This window comes from Salvelinus sp. IW2-2015, linkage group LG13 (genome assembly GCF_002910315.2).
Source record: "Salvelinus sp. IW2-2015 linkage group LG13, ASM291031v2, whole genome shotgun sequence".
In the NCBI taxonomy this organism is placed as follows: Eukaryota; Metazoa; Chordata; class Actinopteri; order Salmoniformes; family Salmonidae; genus Salvelinus; species Salvelinus sp. IW2-2015.
The window spans coordinates 13029806-13047381 of NC_036853.1; the positions used below are offsets into that span (position 1 = coordinate 13029806).

The 17576-nt window shown below is 44.5% G+C and overlaps 1 protein-coding gene across 3 annotated transcripts in view; it reads left to right on the forward strand.

Annotated features, from left to right (window-relative positions):
* Positions 1-17576, forward strand: part of LOC111972148 (neurogenic locus notch homolog protein 2) — a 57589-nt gene that overhangs the window by 20762 nt on the left and 19251 nt on the right. For 2 of the 3 annotated variants that reach the window (XM_023999030.3, XM_023999031.2), the window contains exons 3-18: positions 7234-7499; positions 8071-8412; positions 10792-10914; positions 11083-11316; positions 11472-11627; positions 11768-11965; positions 12068-12181; positions 12279-12392; positions 12524-12757; positions 15736-15846; positions 15955-16147; positions 16242-16387; positions 16512-16625; positions 16742-16861; positions 16975-17127; positions 17314-17542. In XM_023999030.3, the coding sequence (XP_023854798.1) occupies positions 7234-7499; positions 8071-8412; positions 10792-10914; positions 11083-11316; positions 11472-11627; positions 11768-11965; positions 12068-12181; positions 12279-12392; positions 12524-12757; positions 15736-15846; positions 15955-16147; positions 16242-16387; positions 16512-16625; positions 16742-16861; positions 16975-17127; positions 17314-17542 (2847 nt within the window). The remainder of the gene's footprint in view (positions 1-7233; positions 7500-8070; positions 8413-10791; positions 10915-11082; positions 11317-11471; positions 11628-11767; positions 11966-12067; positions 12182-12278; positions 12393-12523; positions 12758-15735; positions 15847-15954; positions 16148-16241; positions 16388-16511; positions 16626-16741; positions 16862-16974; positions 17128-17313; positions 17543-17576) is intronic. The other variant, XM_023999032.3, reaches the window with a different exon arrangement.

Genomic DNA, 17576 nt, shown 5'->3' on the forward strand with positions numbered 1-17576 from the left:
GGCTGGTAACTTATCCTCTGCAGCAGAGATAACTCTGGGTCTTCCATTCCTGTGGCGGTCCTCATGAGAGCCAGGTTCATCATAGTGCTTGATTTGACTGCACTTGAAGAAACTTTAAAAGTTTGTGAAACTTTATGGATTGACTGACCTTCATGTCTTAAAGTAATGATGGACTGCCATTTCTCTTTGCTTATTTGAGCTGTTTTTGCTATAATATGGACTTGGTCTTTTACCAAATAGGGCTATCTTCTGTATACCACCCCTACCATGTCACAACACAACTGATTGGCTCAAAAGCATTAAGAGGGAAATAAATTCCACAAATTAACTTTTAAGAAAGCACACCTGTTAATTGAAATGCATTCCAGGTGACTAGCTCATGAAGCTGGTTGAGATAATGCCAAGAGTGTGCAAAGCTGTCATCAATTTTGGCTACTTTGAATAATCTCAAATATAACATATTTTGATTTTAACACTTTTTTTGGTTACTACATGATTCCATGTGTTATGTCATAGTTTTGATGTCTTCACTATTATTCTACAATATAGAAAATAGTAAAAAATAAAGAAAAACCCTTGAATGAGTAGGTGTTATAAAACTTTTGACCGGTAGTGTATGTCTACATTTATTTTACGTAATGGGAGCGGTGTGGTCAGCTTGTTACTCAAGATTGACAGTCGTGCTCCAAACAAAAGACAATGAATATATTGACAACTCTTAAAAGGAATTAAATAAGTGTAGCCTAGGTTGTGCGCTCTGCAAACATGTCCACTAGTACAATGACAATGATAAGACTGTAACAATAATATATTGAATGCAATCAACAGGAAGTACCGAAACCAAACAAACATTGTAAATGTGTGAATCAGACAGGTGTCTCATGTGCCATAATAGTTTTTTTGATATATTTGCCACTGCTCAACTAAAAGAATCTCTATCGACCAACAGCCTATCGACAGACCTACATCCAATCAAATTTTATTGGTCACAGATTTGCAGATGTTATCACCAGTGCAGCGAAATGCTTATGTTTCTAGCTCTCACAGTGCTGCAATTTCTAGCAATACAATGACAGTAAAATATTTATCAAAAGAGCAAGAAATTGGACGTATCAGAATATATGGACAGTATATGAATAGAAAAGATGTGTACAGCAGTAGTTGTATAGGATGGCCATTACTAGAATACAGTATATGCATATAAAGTGGGTAAAACCGGATGTAAACATTATTAAATTGACCAGTGGTCAATGACTATGTACAGTGCATTCGGAAAGTATTCAGACCGCTTTACTTTTTCCACATTTTGTAATGTTACAGCATATTCTAAAATGGATTAAATTGTTTTTTCCCCCTCATCAAGCTACACACAATAACCAATAATGATAAAGCAAAAACAGGCTTTTAAAAAACATATCACATTTTACATAGGTATTCAGACCCTTTAATCAGTACTTTGTTGAAGCACCTTTGGCAGAGATTACAGCCTCAAGTCTTTTTGGGTATGACGCTACAAGCTTGGCACACCTGTATTTTGGGAGTTTCTACCATTCTTCTCTGCAGATCCTCTCAATCTCCCTCAGGTTGGATGGTGAGAGTTGCTGCACAGCTATTTTCAGGTCTCTCCAGAGATGTTCGATCAGGTTCAAGTCCGGGCTCTGGCTGGGCCACTCAAGGACATTCAGAGACTTGTCCCGAAGCCACTCCTGCATTGTTTTGGTGTGCTTAGGGTCGTCCTGTTGGAAGGTGAACCTTCACCCCAGTCTGATGTCCTGAGTGCTCTGGAGCAGGTTTTCGTCAAAGATCTCTCTGTACTTTGCTCCGTTCATCTTTCCCTCGATCCTGACTAGTCTCCCAGTCCCTGTCTCTGAAAAACATGCCCCATGATGCTGCCACCACCATGCTTCCCCGTAAGGATGGTGCCTGGTTTCCTCCATATGTGATTCTTGGCATTCAGGCCAAAGAGTTCAATCTTGGTTTCATCAGGCCAGACAATCTTTTTTCTCATTGTCTGAGAGCCTTTAGGTGCCTGTTGGCAAACTCCAAGTGAGCTGTCATGTGCCTTTTACTGAAGAGTGGCTTCCATCTGGCCACTCTATCATAAAGGCCTGATTGGTGGAGTGCTGCAGAGTTTTCCTTCTGGAAGTTTTTCCCATCTTTACAGAGGAACTCTGGAGCTCTGTCAGAGTGACCCGATTGCTCGTTCTAGGAAGAGTCTTGGTGGTTCCAAACTTCTTCCATTTAAGAATGATGTAGGCCACTGCATTCTTGATGACCTTCTATGCTGCAGAAATGTTTTGGTACCCTTCCCCAGTTCTGTGCCTCGACACAATCCTGTCTATTGGAGCTCTACTGACAATTCCTTTGATCTCTTGGTTTTTACTCTGACATGCACTGTCAATTGAATTTACCACAGGTGGACTCCAATCAAGTTTTAGAAACATCTCAAGGATGATCAAGGGGAACAGGATGCACCTGAGCTCAATTTTGAGTGTCATAGCAAAGGGTCTGAATACTTAAGTAAGGTTATGTTGAATACATTAGCAAAAATTTCTTAACCTGTTTTCACTTTGTCATTGTGGAGTATTGTTTGTAAATTGATGAGGATTTTTATTTGATACATTTTAGAATAAGGCTGTAACGTAACAAAATGTGGAAAAGGTCATGGAGTCTGAATACTTCCCGAAGGCACTGCATATAGGACCGTAGTCTCTAACGTGCAGGGTAGAGTACCAATGATGGAGTTTAGGCATCAGTGAGCGGGCGGGGGTCCATGAGAGAGTTGGAGAGGCAATCCCCAAGCCCTAACCCACGCCCCCATTGACAGGACAGGGAGAGGTCAGCCATCAGAGAGCCGAGGGAGAGGAGGTGCATTGACGGGCCCGGGGCTCTCTAATGTGAACCAGCTGTAGAAACCTGACACCCCGAGAAGAGAGGGAGAGGAAAGCTGCTGCGAACTGCACTTAGAGAAGGACAGGGAAGAAGGTTGAGTGGGAGGGAGGGAATGAAAAATCCCACATGGAGAATAACAAAGAATCCTATAGATGAGTTTGGCTGCAGAACCACTGAGTTCTTCCTGAATGTTGAGCTGACTACTGTGTGGTGAGGAGCAGTCTGGACTGTATTTGACTGTAGGGCCTTGTGCACTGCTTTGTCCCATTTTCTTTTTTTGTTAATGTGTTTTATTCGTTTCTTTCAACATGCTTCAGCACATTGCAGCGAACAGACTACACAGGCCAACATGGTTTGTTGTCTTATAAGTCATATTAGGTCCTCTCCTGTTTTCACCTAGAAACTCCCTGGGAATAATAATGCTGTTCTTTAGCCTTGTTCTTTAGCTGTAGGGGGATTTTTGTTAGGGTGCAATATTATATTAAATAGAGCATACAAAGCTGAAGGACAAGACATTTCTTTCTGTCAACAGAAATAGAAAGGATACAGAAATTATAAACCCAATTAAATGAAATCAAACTTATGTAATCTTTTCTTTCAACACAGTTGAATTCCAGAGAGATTTTATTTTTTGTTAAATATCATGTTCCCCATTACTCATACATTATAGGTCTGCTGAAATATAAAACGATTACCTACATGGACATGGTCAGCTTTATTCGTTTCTTTCAACATGCTTCAGCACATTGCAGCGAACAGACTACACAGGCCAACATGGTTTGTTGTCTTATAAGTCATATTAGGTCCTCTCCTGTTTTCACCTAGAAACTCCCTGGGAATAATAATGCTGTTCTTTAGCCTTGTTCTTTAGCTGTAGGGGGATTTTTGTTAGGGTGCAATATTATATTAAATAGAGCATACAAAGCTGAAGGACAAGACATTTCTTTCTGTCAACAGAAATAGAAAGGATACAGAAATTATAAACCCAATTAAATGAAATCAAACTTATGTAATCTTTTCTTTCAACACAGTTGAATTCCAGAGAGATTTTATTTTTTGTTAAATATCATGTTCCCCATTACTCATACATTATAGGTCTGCTGAAATATAAAACGATTACCTACATGGACATGGTCAGCTTTATTTGACAGGCTGCTAAAGTGATCTATGTCAGGGGCCGTGTCATCATTGTTTCAGAGTGTTGAGAGGTTGCCTTGGAGTAGAGTGGAGGGGAGAGTAAATTCCCAGGGTAGCACATATTGTTGTGATATCATTGACAGGCTGTGCTTAGTTGTGTGTGTTTTTGGGTGGGGTGAGGGTATAGTGTAACCAAAGACGAGGAGAGGAGTGCTGAGACTGAGAGGAGACACGGGAGGGATGGAGGGATGAGAACGTATTATAGGGAAGTAGCCTAGTCATGCCTGTGGAGCATGTCCAATCGGAGAGAGGTGAGGAGGTCTGTGTTACAGCTCTTTGAAGATCTGTTTTTTAAGGTTGTGCGTGTATGTGTGAAACAAGCATGTTAAAACAGGTATGTGAATCCTCTGAAGCCTGCGACTGTGTGATAAATATTAGGGTTACACTTATACACTTTCAGTCGATCTACTCTGGAGTTCTCACTGTCATGAATCATGACAGCCAGAGTTTCCCATGCTCTCTCAACCTAATATTTTCAAGCTGTGTTTGGGTGTAGTGCAGAATATATATATATATAGTACGTGTGAGACATTTAAAAATGATTCCCATCTCCATTTCAAAAGATTCAAATTTTTCCCGTTTACTGTGCTCCGACATGTTTGTCATTCAATGATCTGTGAAATAAAAATGTATTCCTTTTTGAGAAAAGGAAGTGTGTGTGTGTGTGTGTGGGGGAGGGAGGGGGACGTGTGTCAGTGAATGGAATTTATTCCGTTCCAGCCATTACTATGAGCCTGTCCTCCCCAATTAAGATGTCACCAGCCGCCTGCGCTGAGCCCCTTCAGGGAGGTAGGTGTGAAGACCTATATCTGATAGTCAGCCGTTTACTCTATGGCTGAGAGTCTCTTGACAGTATATTGGCAGTGTGCCAGACACACACTCCGGTGTGCTGAGAAGCAATAGAGCCCTGAGACCGTGTCTGTCTAGAGCAGCGTGACCACTGATCATGCTTCAACCTCCATCGGTCTGTGACCACAACCAGTAGACAGAACTTAAGAAAATAGACAATACAAAATACAATATACACAGACTTCGAGCTGACTACAGTACAAAATGACAATGTCAAACTGAGAGGGACATGTGAAGAAACAGTGAAAGTATGGGGCAGAGTGGGGGTTTTCAGTTGTCCTTTTGTGCAATATTGTAATTCCCACTCTGCTGTTAGTCATGTCGTTAAATCACTTTACATAGGGCATTTCTTTCTCTGTTCTTCTCTCTATGTCTTGTGACTTAACACACACACACATACACACACACACTATCTAGCGATGGTGAGCTGGCCTTATATATCCTTGTTTTTATGTTTACAAGTATTTGTGCAACCTCACATACGATTGTTCTTGTTTTTTGTTTTTGCCACTTGGCCAACTTCCATCTAACACCACATCGTTGCATCCTTCTGCATTTTTATTTTTTAAACCTGACCTTGCTGTCACCCTTTCCCCTGCTCAGCTCTATTCAAATGATTTACAGTAGCTCCAGTGACATGAACATGATTAGTCTAACTATTCTGAACAAAAATATAAACGCAACATGTAAAGTGTTGGTCCCATGTTTCATGAGCTGAAATAAAAGATCCCAGAAATGTTCCATACGTACAAAAAACATATTTCTCTCAATTGTCATGCTGACTGCAGAAATGTCAACGAGAACTGTTGCCAGAGAATTGAATGTTAAATTCTCTACCATAAGCCACCTCCAATGTCGTTTTAGACTTTGGCAGTATTTCCAACGGGCCTTACAAACACAGACCACGTGTAACCACGCCAGCCCAGGACCTCCACATCCGGCTTCAATGCTGGCACGCTGGAGAAATGTGCTCTTCACGGATGAATCCCGGTTTCAACTGTACCGGGTAGATGGTGGGGTTATGGTATGGGCAGGCATTAGATACGGAAAACAAACACAATTGCATTTTATCTATGGCAATTTGAATGCACAGAAATACTGTGACGAGATCCTGAGGCCCATTGTTGTCCCATTCCTTCGCCGCTGTCACCTCATGTTTCAGCATGATGATGCACAATTCCTGGAAGCTGAAAATGTCCCAGTTCTTCCATGGCCTGTATATTCACCTGATACCCATTGAGCATGTTTGGGATGCTCTGGATTGATGTGTACGACAGCGTGTTCCAGTTCCCGCCAATATCCAGCAACTTTGCACAGCCATTGAAGAGGAGTGGGACAACATTCCACAGGCCACAATCAACAGCCTTGATCAACTCTATGGGAAAGAGATCTTCCGCTGCATGAGGCAAAGGGGGGTCACACCAGATACTGACTGGTTTTCTGATCCACACCCTTTTTTAAGGTACAGTATCTGTGACCAACAGATGCGTATCTGTATTCCCAGTCATGTGAAATCCATAGATTAGGGTCTTATGAATTTATTTCAGTTGACTGATTTCCTTAAATGAACTGTACCTCAATCTTTGAAATTGTTGCATGTTGCCTTTATTTTTGTTCAGTGTAGTATTTTTCCCTGTATTCATTACATTATCCCACATAACCTCTCTGACTTAGTGAGCTCCAGAAGTATTGGGACAGTGACAATTTTATTGTTGTTTTGGCTCTGTACTCAAGCACGTTGGATTTCAAATGATACAATGACTATGAGGCTAAAGTGCAGACTGTCAGCTTTAATTTGAGGGTACCGTTTAGAAATTAAAGCACTTTTTGAACATAGTCCCCCCCATTTTGCTGAGACTCAAAATTGAGCTCCAGTGCGTCCTGTTTCCATTGATCGTCCTTGATGTTTCTACAACTTCATTGGAGTCCACCTGTGCTAAATTGCCACTTCCATCTAACACCACCTCGTCGCATCCTTCTGCTTTTAAATATTTTGAGAACTTGACCTTGCTGTCAACCTTTACCCCGCACAAAATAATCTGAAACACAACCAAAACAAACGGCAAATGCATCCAACAAGTTTGCAGAGTCACAAGCTTGATGTAATCATTGCGTGCTATGAATATGGGACCAAATACTAAACTTTTGACTACTTTAATACACATATCATATTGTCCACTATTGCTGCTCCTGTTCCTCTTTGATCTATAGTGTTTGTTCTGTAGGTTTCTATAGCTGATAATGTCCTGTTTGTGATGTATTGATGAGACAACTTCTATTGTCCTTTGTCTACAGGTGTGCCGCAGGTTTCCTGGGTGATTACTGCCATCACAAAGACCCGTGTCACCCTGGTTACTGTCTGAATGGGGGGAATTGCTCTGTGGCTGTGTCGGGCATCCCGGGCAGCCCTACCTGCTCCTGTCCCCTGGGCTACACCGGGCAGCACTGCCAGACCCCCCAGAACTCCACCTGCTTCCCCAAAAACCCATGTGCCAACCAAGGAGTCTGCACCCTGCTCTYCCTCGACAAGTACAAGTGCCAGTGTGCCCACGGATGGACAGGTCAGCTTCTCTCTGACTCAAACTGTTGCTTAATACTGTACGAGCGCTCCTGCTAAGTGCTGTGCAGTTCACTAGTCCAAATCCATTCTTTCCACTATGTCGTCATTTGTTTGGTGCATGTATTCAGGACAGCCCTTAGCTTTTGCATTGATCAGAAGCTTTTGCATTGATCAGAAGTCTGTTTTGTATGTTGTGGCTATGATAAGTAACCAAGGACATGAGGCACTGTAGCCTAGCGGTTAAGAGCGTTTGGCCAGTGACCGAAAGGTCGCTGGTTGGAATCCCTGAGCTGGCAAGGTGGAACAATCTGCCGTTCTGCCCTTGAGCAAGACAGTTAACCCCCAACAACAACTGCTCCCCAGGCACCGATGACGTGGACGTCGATTAAGGCAGCCCCCCACACCTCTGATTTAGAGGGGTTGGGTTAAATGCAGAAGACACATTTCGGTTGAATTCATTCAGTTGAGCAACTAACTAGGTATCCCCTTCCCCACTATTTCCCCTATTTCTCTGTTATATAACCTCGGCCCACTCATCTCTTTTTCCACTGCCTCTCTCCCTGTGTGTCCAGGCATGCGCTGTAATCGTGAGGACAGCTGTCTGTCGGGACCCTGTGCTAATGGAGGCACCTGCAGCTCTCTGTCTGGGGGCAGGTTCAGCTGTACCTGTCCTCCAGGTTACTGGGGTCCTCGCTGCCTCAACGACACTGACGAGTGTGCTGCCTCTGCCCCGGTATGTCAGAACCAAGGGGGGTGTGTCAACACCCCCGGCTCCTACAGGTGTAACTGCGCCCCCGGGTTCACTGGCCGCCAATGTGAGACCCCTTACATCCCCTGCTCCCCCTCACCCTGCCTCAACGGGGGCACGTGTCGCCCAACCTCTGAGACCAGCTACTGGTGCCACTGCTTGCCAGGTAAGAGAGAGAGAGAGGGAAAGAAAGATGGAGAAATGCCTAGTGAGGCCTGTATGAATGCAGCTTGTTGCAATCAATGTTTGAGGTCCAAGAACTAGAATCCTACGGGCGCTATAACACTAGACACTATGTATTAAATCCCTACTGTTCCCAATGGCGTTTTGTGGTTACAACAATCAACTGTCAACCCTAGCACATGTTATCTGTTTACAATATAACTTGTCATCACTATGTAAATTATACATTATATGACAGAGATTGCCAGCAAGATTGATAGTATTGAAATACTATATATAGAAAAGTATGTGGAGACCCTTTCAAATTTGTGGATTCACCCATTGCTGACAGGTGTATAAAATCGAGCACACAGCCATGCAATCTCCATAGACAAACATTGGCAGTAGAATGGCCCTTACTGAACAGCTCAGTGACTTTCAATGTGGCACTGTCATAGGATGCTACCTTTCCAACAAGTCAGTTTGTAAAATTTCTGCCCTGCTAGAGCTGCCCCAGGCAACAAGTACTGTTATTGTGAAGTGGAAACGTCTAGGAGCAACATCGGCTCAGCCGCGAAGTGGTAGGCCACACAAGCTCACAGAATGGGACTGGCGAGTGCTGAAGCGCGGAGTGCGTAGAAATCCTCTGTCCTCGGTTGCAACACTCACTACCGAGTTCCAAATTGCCTCTGGAAGCAACGTCAGCGTAAGAACTGTTAGTCAGGAGCACCATGCGCAATGCCAAGCATCGGCTGGAGTGGTGTAAGGCTCGTTGCTATTGTACTCTGGAGCAGTGGAAACGTGTTTTCTGGAGTGATATACAGTGGGGAGAACAAGTATTTGATACACTGCAGATTTTGCAGGTTTTCCTACTTACAAAGCATGTAGAGGTCTGTCATTTTTATCATAGGTACACTTCAACTGTGAGAGACGGAATCTAAAAAATCCAGAAAATCACATTGTATGATTTTTAAGTAATTAATTTGCATTTTATTGCATGACATAAGTATTTGATACATCAGAAAAGCAGAACTTAATATTTGGTACAGAAACCTTTGTTTGCAATTACAGAGATCATACGTTTCCTGTAGTTCTTGACCAGGTTTGCACACACTGTAGCAGGGATTTTGGCCCACTCCTCCATACAGACCTTCTCCAGATCCTTCAGGTTTCGCGGAACCGTTACGTATTTTGTCGAACGGGTAGCATCCCTAAAATGCTGGCAAATTAATTACGGTCTTTGTTAGGAAGAAATGGTCTTCACACAGTTCGCAACGAGCCAGGCGGCCCAAACTGCTGCATATACCCTGACTCTGCTTGCACAGAACGCAAGAGAAGTGACACAATTTCCCTAGTTAATATTGCCTGCTAGCATGAATTTCTTTTAACAAAATATGCAGGTTTAAAAAAAGATATACTTGTGTTTTGATTTTAAGAAAGACATTGATGTTTATGGTTAGGTACATTGGTGCCACGGCAGTGCTTTTTTTCACGAATGCGCTTGTTAAATCATCACCCGTTTGGCGAAGTAGGCTGTGATTCGATGATAAATTAACAGGCACCGCATTGATTATTTGCAACGCAGGACAAGCTAGTTAAACTAGTAATATCATCAACCATGTGTAGTTAGCTAGTGATTATGTGAAGATTGATTGTTTTTTATAAGATAAGTTTAATGCTAGCTAGCAACTTACCTTGGCTCCCTGCTGCACTCGGGTAACAGGTGGTCAGCCTGCCACGCAGTCTCCTCGTGGAGTGCAGTGTAATCGGTGTCCAAAAATGGCGATTACCGATTTTGTTATGAAAACTTGAAATCAGCCCTAATTAATCGGTCCACCTCTAGTTGACGGTGCTGATTTAAGAAGTTAAACATGAAGTCATAAAAACAGCAGCTCTTTGCTGTATTCGTTGACAGTCTCTCTCTAGTCATGGTTTTAAACATTTTGAAATCTCACAGTATCAACTTTGCTGTAGATTTCTTATGCCTGCTACTTTACTGCAGACATGGTAATCTGAGCCATCCGATTGGCGAGAGGTAGGCCTATAGTGCACAAGGCTTTATCGTTGGGTTATTCACAGAAATGTTTGGCGATCGACTAGGAATGCTTTGGAGATTTCCAGTCGATGGCGAGCGACCGGTTGGTGACCACTACTCTAGAAAGTTGAGTGAAGGTCAATCTCGTTCTTCTCTCCGTGGGCTGATATTCTGTGCGGCAGTCTCGGAGCTACTGCGTGCCTGCCCGCAGCTAAGAGGGAACATTGGTGCCAACTGTAAAGTTTAGTGGAGGAGGAATAATGGTCTGGGGCTGTTTTTCATGGTTCGGGCTTTCATGTAGTGTAATTAGCCTAAGTATCATATCTGTCTTTGTCTCTCTCATGGCAGGCTTCAATGGTACTAACTGTGAGAACAACATTGACGACTGCCCCGGCCATCAATGCCGAAATGGTGGGACCTGCATGGACGGTGTCAATACTTACAACTGCCAATGCCCCCCAGAATGGACTGGTAAGGATAAAGAATAGTCCATGGTTTTGTGTCTGTCTGGTTGGCTTTTCTTCTTTGTTTCAGTTTTTCGTTCAGTGTCTGTGTTTCTTTGTTTGTCTGTGGTTTCTCTCTGTGTCCAAATTGGGGGAGTTTTTTCTTCTCGAATGTCCAACTGTTTTCCCCCTACAGGTCAGTTCTGTACTGAGGATGTGGATGAGTGTCGCCTGCAGCCCAACACATGTCAGAACGGGGGGACCTGCAGCAACATCCAGGGCAGCTACACCTGTGTATGTGTCAACGGCTGGAGTGGCCTGGACTGCTCTAAAAACATAGATGACTGTGCTACGGCTGCCTGCACCAATGGCTCCACCTGTATTGACCGTGTGGCATCCTTCCTTTGTGTCTGCCCCTATGGAAAAACAGGTGTGGGACAAAGCCTGTCTATAGTATAGATATAGACAGACATCTTTTATGGACAGACTGATGGATAAATAGAAAGAGAGTGTATTAATCCACAAGGGTTATCTATAAGCACAGAAAACACACAGGCTGACTGACTGTTGAGTATTCCCTACCAGGTTTGCTCTGCCACGTGAACGATGCCTGCATTAGTAGCCCGTGCCGGGACGGGGCGCAGTGCGACACCAACCCCATCAACGGCATGTTCAACTGCAACTGTGCCCCAGGCTACATAGGAAGCACCTGCAATGACGACATCAACGAGTGCATCATAGGTGAGGGACAGATCAGAACACATGATACCTAGAGTGATTTTGTAATTTGACTCTACAGACTATTCTTTAAGAAAAATCCTTCCTTTCCCTTTGGTACTTTCGTTACTCCTTTATAGTTCTGTGTATTTAACCTCTCTCAGGCTTCCCCTCAGGTCCAAACCCCTGTGAGCATGGAGGATCGTGTGTGAACACAGATGGCTCGTTCACATGTAACTGTGCGAGAGGTTATGGTGGGCCGCGCTGTGAGACAGACATCAATGAGTGTGCGTCCAGCCCCTGCCAGAACGACGGCACCTGTCTGGACCGCATAGGAGACTACAGCTGCATCTGTATGGAAGGTGTGTGTGATCAGTGATTCCCTATCTCTTTCTAATTACACACACACACACACACACACACTCACACAGTACTGTTGTGTAATATTCTCTATCTGTTTCAAGGATTTGAGGGAACACACTGTGAGATTGACATCAACGAGTGTGCCAGCTCTCCATGTCTGAACCAAGGGATCTGTCTGGATCAAGTCAAACGCTACGTCTGCCAGTGCCCTCTAGGTTCGTCTGCCTTTTTCTAATCAAATTCATTTGTCATAGTGTTTCAGAAGGTTTGTATCTACAGTATTTGAAGCTGGGTTCCGTCCCTGGCCTTTAGGATTCAGTGGGGAGATGTGTCAGATCGACATTGACGAGTGTTCCAGCACACCATGTCTCAACGGGGCCAAGTGTATCGACCGTCCCAATGGCTACGAGTGTGAATGTGCTGAAGGTACTAGACAGCCTTCACTATCTCAACTTTAATTAACGTACCTTTCTCACATTTTTAAACATGATGTCTGAACTAAAGCATTAATACAGGGAATCTTTAACTGTTACTCAAAGTTTGGTTTCCCCTCCCAGGCTTCTCGGGGCCGTTGTGTAAGGAGAACATAGATGACTGTGACCCAGAGCCCTGTCACCATGGGGTTTGTCGTGACGGCATCGCCACCTTCTCCTGTGACTGTGACCCGGGCTACACCGGCTCTATCTGCAACGTCCAGGTCATGGAGTGCCACAGCAACCCCTGCCAGAACCGTGGACGCTGCATCGACCTGGTCAACAAGTACCAGTGCAACTGTCTGCCTGGCACCTCGGGTGAGCAGAGACAGAGAATGGGTGGACTATTTTCATTTTATTGAGCAAAAACTTTGTAATAAGAGGAAAGCAACAAGAGAATGTTTGGACTAACAGAAAATAAACTTACATCTGCTAAACCATTGCCTCTCCCAAAAATATGAAGTAAAATAATAGGGGGAAAACGATCTCGAATGGCATTGAAATGACTATATACAAAAGTATGTGGACACCCCTTAAAATTAGTGGATTCGGCTATTTCAGTGACACCCATTGCTGACAGGTGTATAAAATCGAGCACACAGCTATACCATCTCCATAGACACACATTGGTACAAGAATGGCCTTACTGAAGAGCTCAGTGACTTTCAATGTGGCATGTTATAGGATGCCACCTTCCCAACAAGTCAGCTCATCAAATTTTTGCCCTGCTAGAGCTGCCCCGGTCAACTTTAAGTGCTGTTATTGTGAAGTGGAAACGTCTAGGAGCAACAACTGCTCAACTGCGAAGTGGTAGGCCACACAAGCTCACGTAGAAATTGTCTGTCCTCGGTTGCAACACTCACAACCGAGTTCCAAACTGCAACGTCAGCATAAGAACTGTTCGTCAGGAGTTTCATGAAATGGGTTTCCATGGCCGCACAGCCCCACACTTGCCTAAGATCACCATGCACAATGCCAAGTGTCGGCCGGAGTGGTGTAAAGCTCGCCGCCATTGGACTCTGGAGCAGTGGAAACATTTTGTCTGGAGTGATGACTCACGCTTCACCATCTGGCAGTCCGATGGACAAATCTGGGTTTGGCGGACTCCAGGAGAATGCTACCTGCCTGAATGCATAGTGCCAACTGTAAAGTATGGTGGAGGAGGAATAATGGCTGTTTTACATGGTTTGTGCTAGGCCCCTTAGTTCCAGTGAAGGGGCATCTTAACGCTACAGCATACAATGACATTCTAGACGATTCTGTGCTTCCAACTTTGGGGCTACAGTTTTTGGAAGGCCCTTTCCTGTTTCAGCATGACAATGCTCCCATGCACAAAGCGAGGTCTATACAGAAATGGTTTGTTGAGATCAGTGTGGAAGAACTTGATTGGCTTGCACAGAGCCCTGACCTCAACCCCATCCAACACCTTTGGGCTGAATTGGAACGCCGACTGCGAGCCAGGCATAATCGCCCAACATCAGTCCTCGACCTCACTAATGCTCTTGTGGCTGAATGGAAGCAAGTCCCTACAGCAATGTTCCAACATCTAGTGGAAAGCCTTCCCAGAAGAGCGGAGGCTGTTAAAGCAGCTAAAGGGAGGACCAACTCCATATTAATGCCCGTGATTTTGGAATGAGATGTTTAACGAGCAGGTGTCTACATACTTTTGGTCATGTAGTGTACTTCATTTATAGTTCCTTCACTCTGACCTGTTTGCTAACAGTCATCGAAACAAAAGCTAGACAGTCAGGGAGCGTCAAAAATGCCAAAAGTGATGTATAGAGCAGGTGTGTTCAACCGGCGGTCTGCACTGCATGGGGCTCTGCATAAAAAAAGAAGAATTTGCTCTTGTGAAAAAGTGTTTATTTAAAAAAAAATATATAAATATTGCTAGCAACAATAGAAAAACAAATGTAATTACATACAGTGGAAAAGAGAGATTTTATTTCTAATTACTTTATTTCTCAACAAATTACATTCACTGGCGTATTTGACTGGATCACTGGAGTAAAGTCTACACCCACTGTATTAGGCACATTTGACAAATAACATTTTATAACACTGCTTTTTCAACAAGCGCTGCTGGTTAGCTCTCTTGACTTGGTCATGTGTTGGCAAAAATGTATGTCTAACCTTTGATTAACCAGCTAAATAGCTGATCTTAGTGAAAATGTGTTTGGAGTTACCTTTCTAGCTTATTGGCTGTGTTAGTTTACACGTCCTCTTCCAATTATGTATGGACATCAAAACAATCTAACTATTAATTTTTAAATGTTGATCACTTCTCCTTTCCATTATCATTCACCTGATGATAAGACAAGACCTGTTAAAATGTTTTCTATGATGGGGTTCCCTGGGTCGCTGGTTTGCCTGGTAGGGTTCCCTGGGCAAGAAAAGGTTGAAGACCTCTTGGATAGAGGACCATTTTTTTGCGGCCCTCCGGACCTCAGTGAATACCAAATGTGACCCGTGCTGCAAAATGAGTGTGACACCCCTGGGGTAGAGCAAGAGCACAGAGAAGGGAGAGAGGAGCAGCAGAGCACCTTTAAGTTCATACGTTTTGGAGTAGAATGTCCTTTTAAATTGTCACCAGAAATGGCCTCGCAGTCATTCTACCAAAAAGATCTCCTGGTGGGGTATCCCCCACCCCACTACCTTAGCCACCACTTCTGAAAAAAATCCCAGGGAAAACACTTATGTGTAAAACTCTGGTCTTGACCATGACCAAACTATAGTTTGTAAACTTTAGTAGACCATGACTTCATTGGTGTCATGTAGCCCCAACATACACTGCTGCTCAGAAGGTGCTCTCAGCCCCAAAGCTATGTGCTGCTCTGAACCTGAAACACCAGCAGTTCCTAATCAGTTCTGTTGTGTTCTGTGGTGTGGAAGGGGCTTCCTGTTGCTCTCAGCACAATGCACTCAGACAGGAGTGGAACAGTCATAAGGGTCGTCCGAGCTCTGCCCTGCTGTGCCCAGCACGCTGCAGTGGCCTGGGGGGATTAGTGCGGCCAGAGCACTGGTGCTGTACACACACACCGACCGAGACAGACACATACAGCCAGTCAGCCAGCCAGTTAGCTAGCTTAGGTCACACACACTTTCACTCGCTCAGCTCTCTTTGGAACACACCTGTTAAGCACTATCAGCTAGTCCACAGCTCCCCCTGGTGGAGGCCATTGGAACTGCGTCTACCTTGTGTAATGGAGAGCCTGTTCAAGTAACTTCAAAATGCATCCTTCCTTTCTTACATTAGACTCAAGACTAAATGGTTTGTCTTCTGGTTTTCTTCTCAGGGGTGAACTGTGAGTTCAATGTTGACGACTGTGCCAGTAACCCCTGTGAATATGGAGAGTGCCAGGACGGGATCAACGAGTACAAGTGTGTCTGTGCTCCAGGATACGCAGGTAAACACACACTTCTCCCTCTCATCTATTCAGATGCATTTCCATGTTAATGACAGCCTGATTTTTTTCCAGTGAATGAATTAACTTTCTGAATTCCTTCTCTCACAGGTGCAAAATGTGACGTGGATATCCATGAGTGTAATTCCAGCCCGTGTATGAGTGGGGGTACGTGTGTGGACAAGGTAAACGGCTTCATCTGCCAGTGTCCCCCTGGCACCCACGGCCCCTTGTGCCACTCTGGCACCAACCACTGTGCCCCCCAGCCCTGTGTACACGGAGACTGTGTAGAGCAGCAGAGCGGGTACGCTTCTCCTCACCTTATCTCTCTATCTCTTTCTTGAGTTACGTACTTCATGTAAAATAATATTCCTACCCCTCCCCTGGTCTGTATGTAGGTACAACTGTGAGTGTGATTCTGGCTGGGTGGGGCAGCACTGTGACCAGGAGAAGGATGAGTGCCAGTCCAGCCCCTGCCAGCACAGAGGCACCTGTGTGGACAGACTCAACGGATACTCTTGCCAGTGTCGCCCCGGATTCACAGGTCTGAATCAGGGTTTCATTTATCCTTTATTAATATACAGATGATCCCATTAAACTGCAGTACCTAACAGATACACGTGTTTTTCTGTTCACCATTTTAGTTAAAAACATCCCTCTCCCCTCAGGTGTGAACTGCGAGTTCAACATGGAGGAGTGTGCATCAAGCCCGTGTGAGAACCATGGTACCTGTGTGGACGGAGTCAACACCTACAGCTGCCTGTGTGATCCTCCATACTCCGGTAACAACACCAGCCACACTACTGTACTATCCAGGACACATTCCCTCTGTTGGAGCTGAGTTGATTTGTATCGTGGCCATTTTGGATATTACCAATATTGCTATGTGCGTCCACAGGAAAACACTGTGAGGACGAGTTGGTTCCCTGTGCATCTCATCCATGTGAGAGGGGAGGTGTGTGTCAGCCAACCCCAGACTACACCTTTTACACCTGTCGATGTTCCAGCGGCTGGCAAGGTGAGTATTCATAGAAAGAGAGAAAAGGTTTGTTTGTGTGTGTGTGTTGGGGGACATTTTTTACCATTCAGTTGTTGCGTTGATGTTAATTGAAATGGTATGTTTGTGAATAGGCCCCCGCTGCACTGAGGATGTGGATGAGTGCATGAAGAACCCATGTCAGAACAGGGCCCGTTGCATCAACAGCCAGGGCAGCTACGTGTGCAAGTGCCGACCAGGCTACAGCGGTCTCAACTGCCAGACCAACATCGATGACTGCTCCCCCAGTGAGTTATCACACATTTCTCTTTTACTTTAATTTGTACTATCAACACGTATACTACTGCATATTGGGTACTCTCCATGAGCACCTTGTACACTCTCATCTTCGTAGTTAGTTACTATTCTGGGTCTTTTAAACTTCTTGTCTGACTCCAACCCTTTCTTTTTATGTGTCTCTCTCTCCCTCTCAGACCCGTGTCTGAACGGTGGTTCCTGTGTGGACGAAGTGGGAGGGTTCTCCTGTGACTGCCGGCAAGGGTTTGATGGTGAGCGTTGTGAGGCAGAAGTGGACGAGTGTGCCAGTCAGCCGTGCCAGAATGGAGCTGTGTGCCGGGACTACGTCAACAGCTTTGTCTGTGTGTGCCGGCCAGGTTTCGATGGAATCCTCTGTGAACACAACATCCCAGAATGCACTGAGAGGTGGGTTACAAAGGACTGTAACTATAGTCACAAT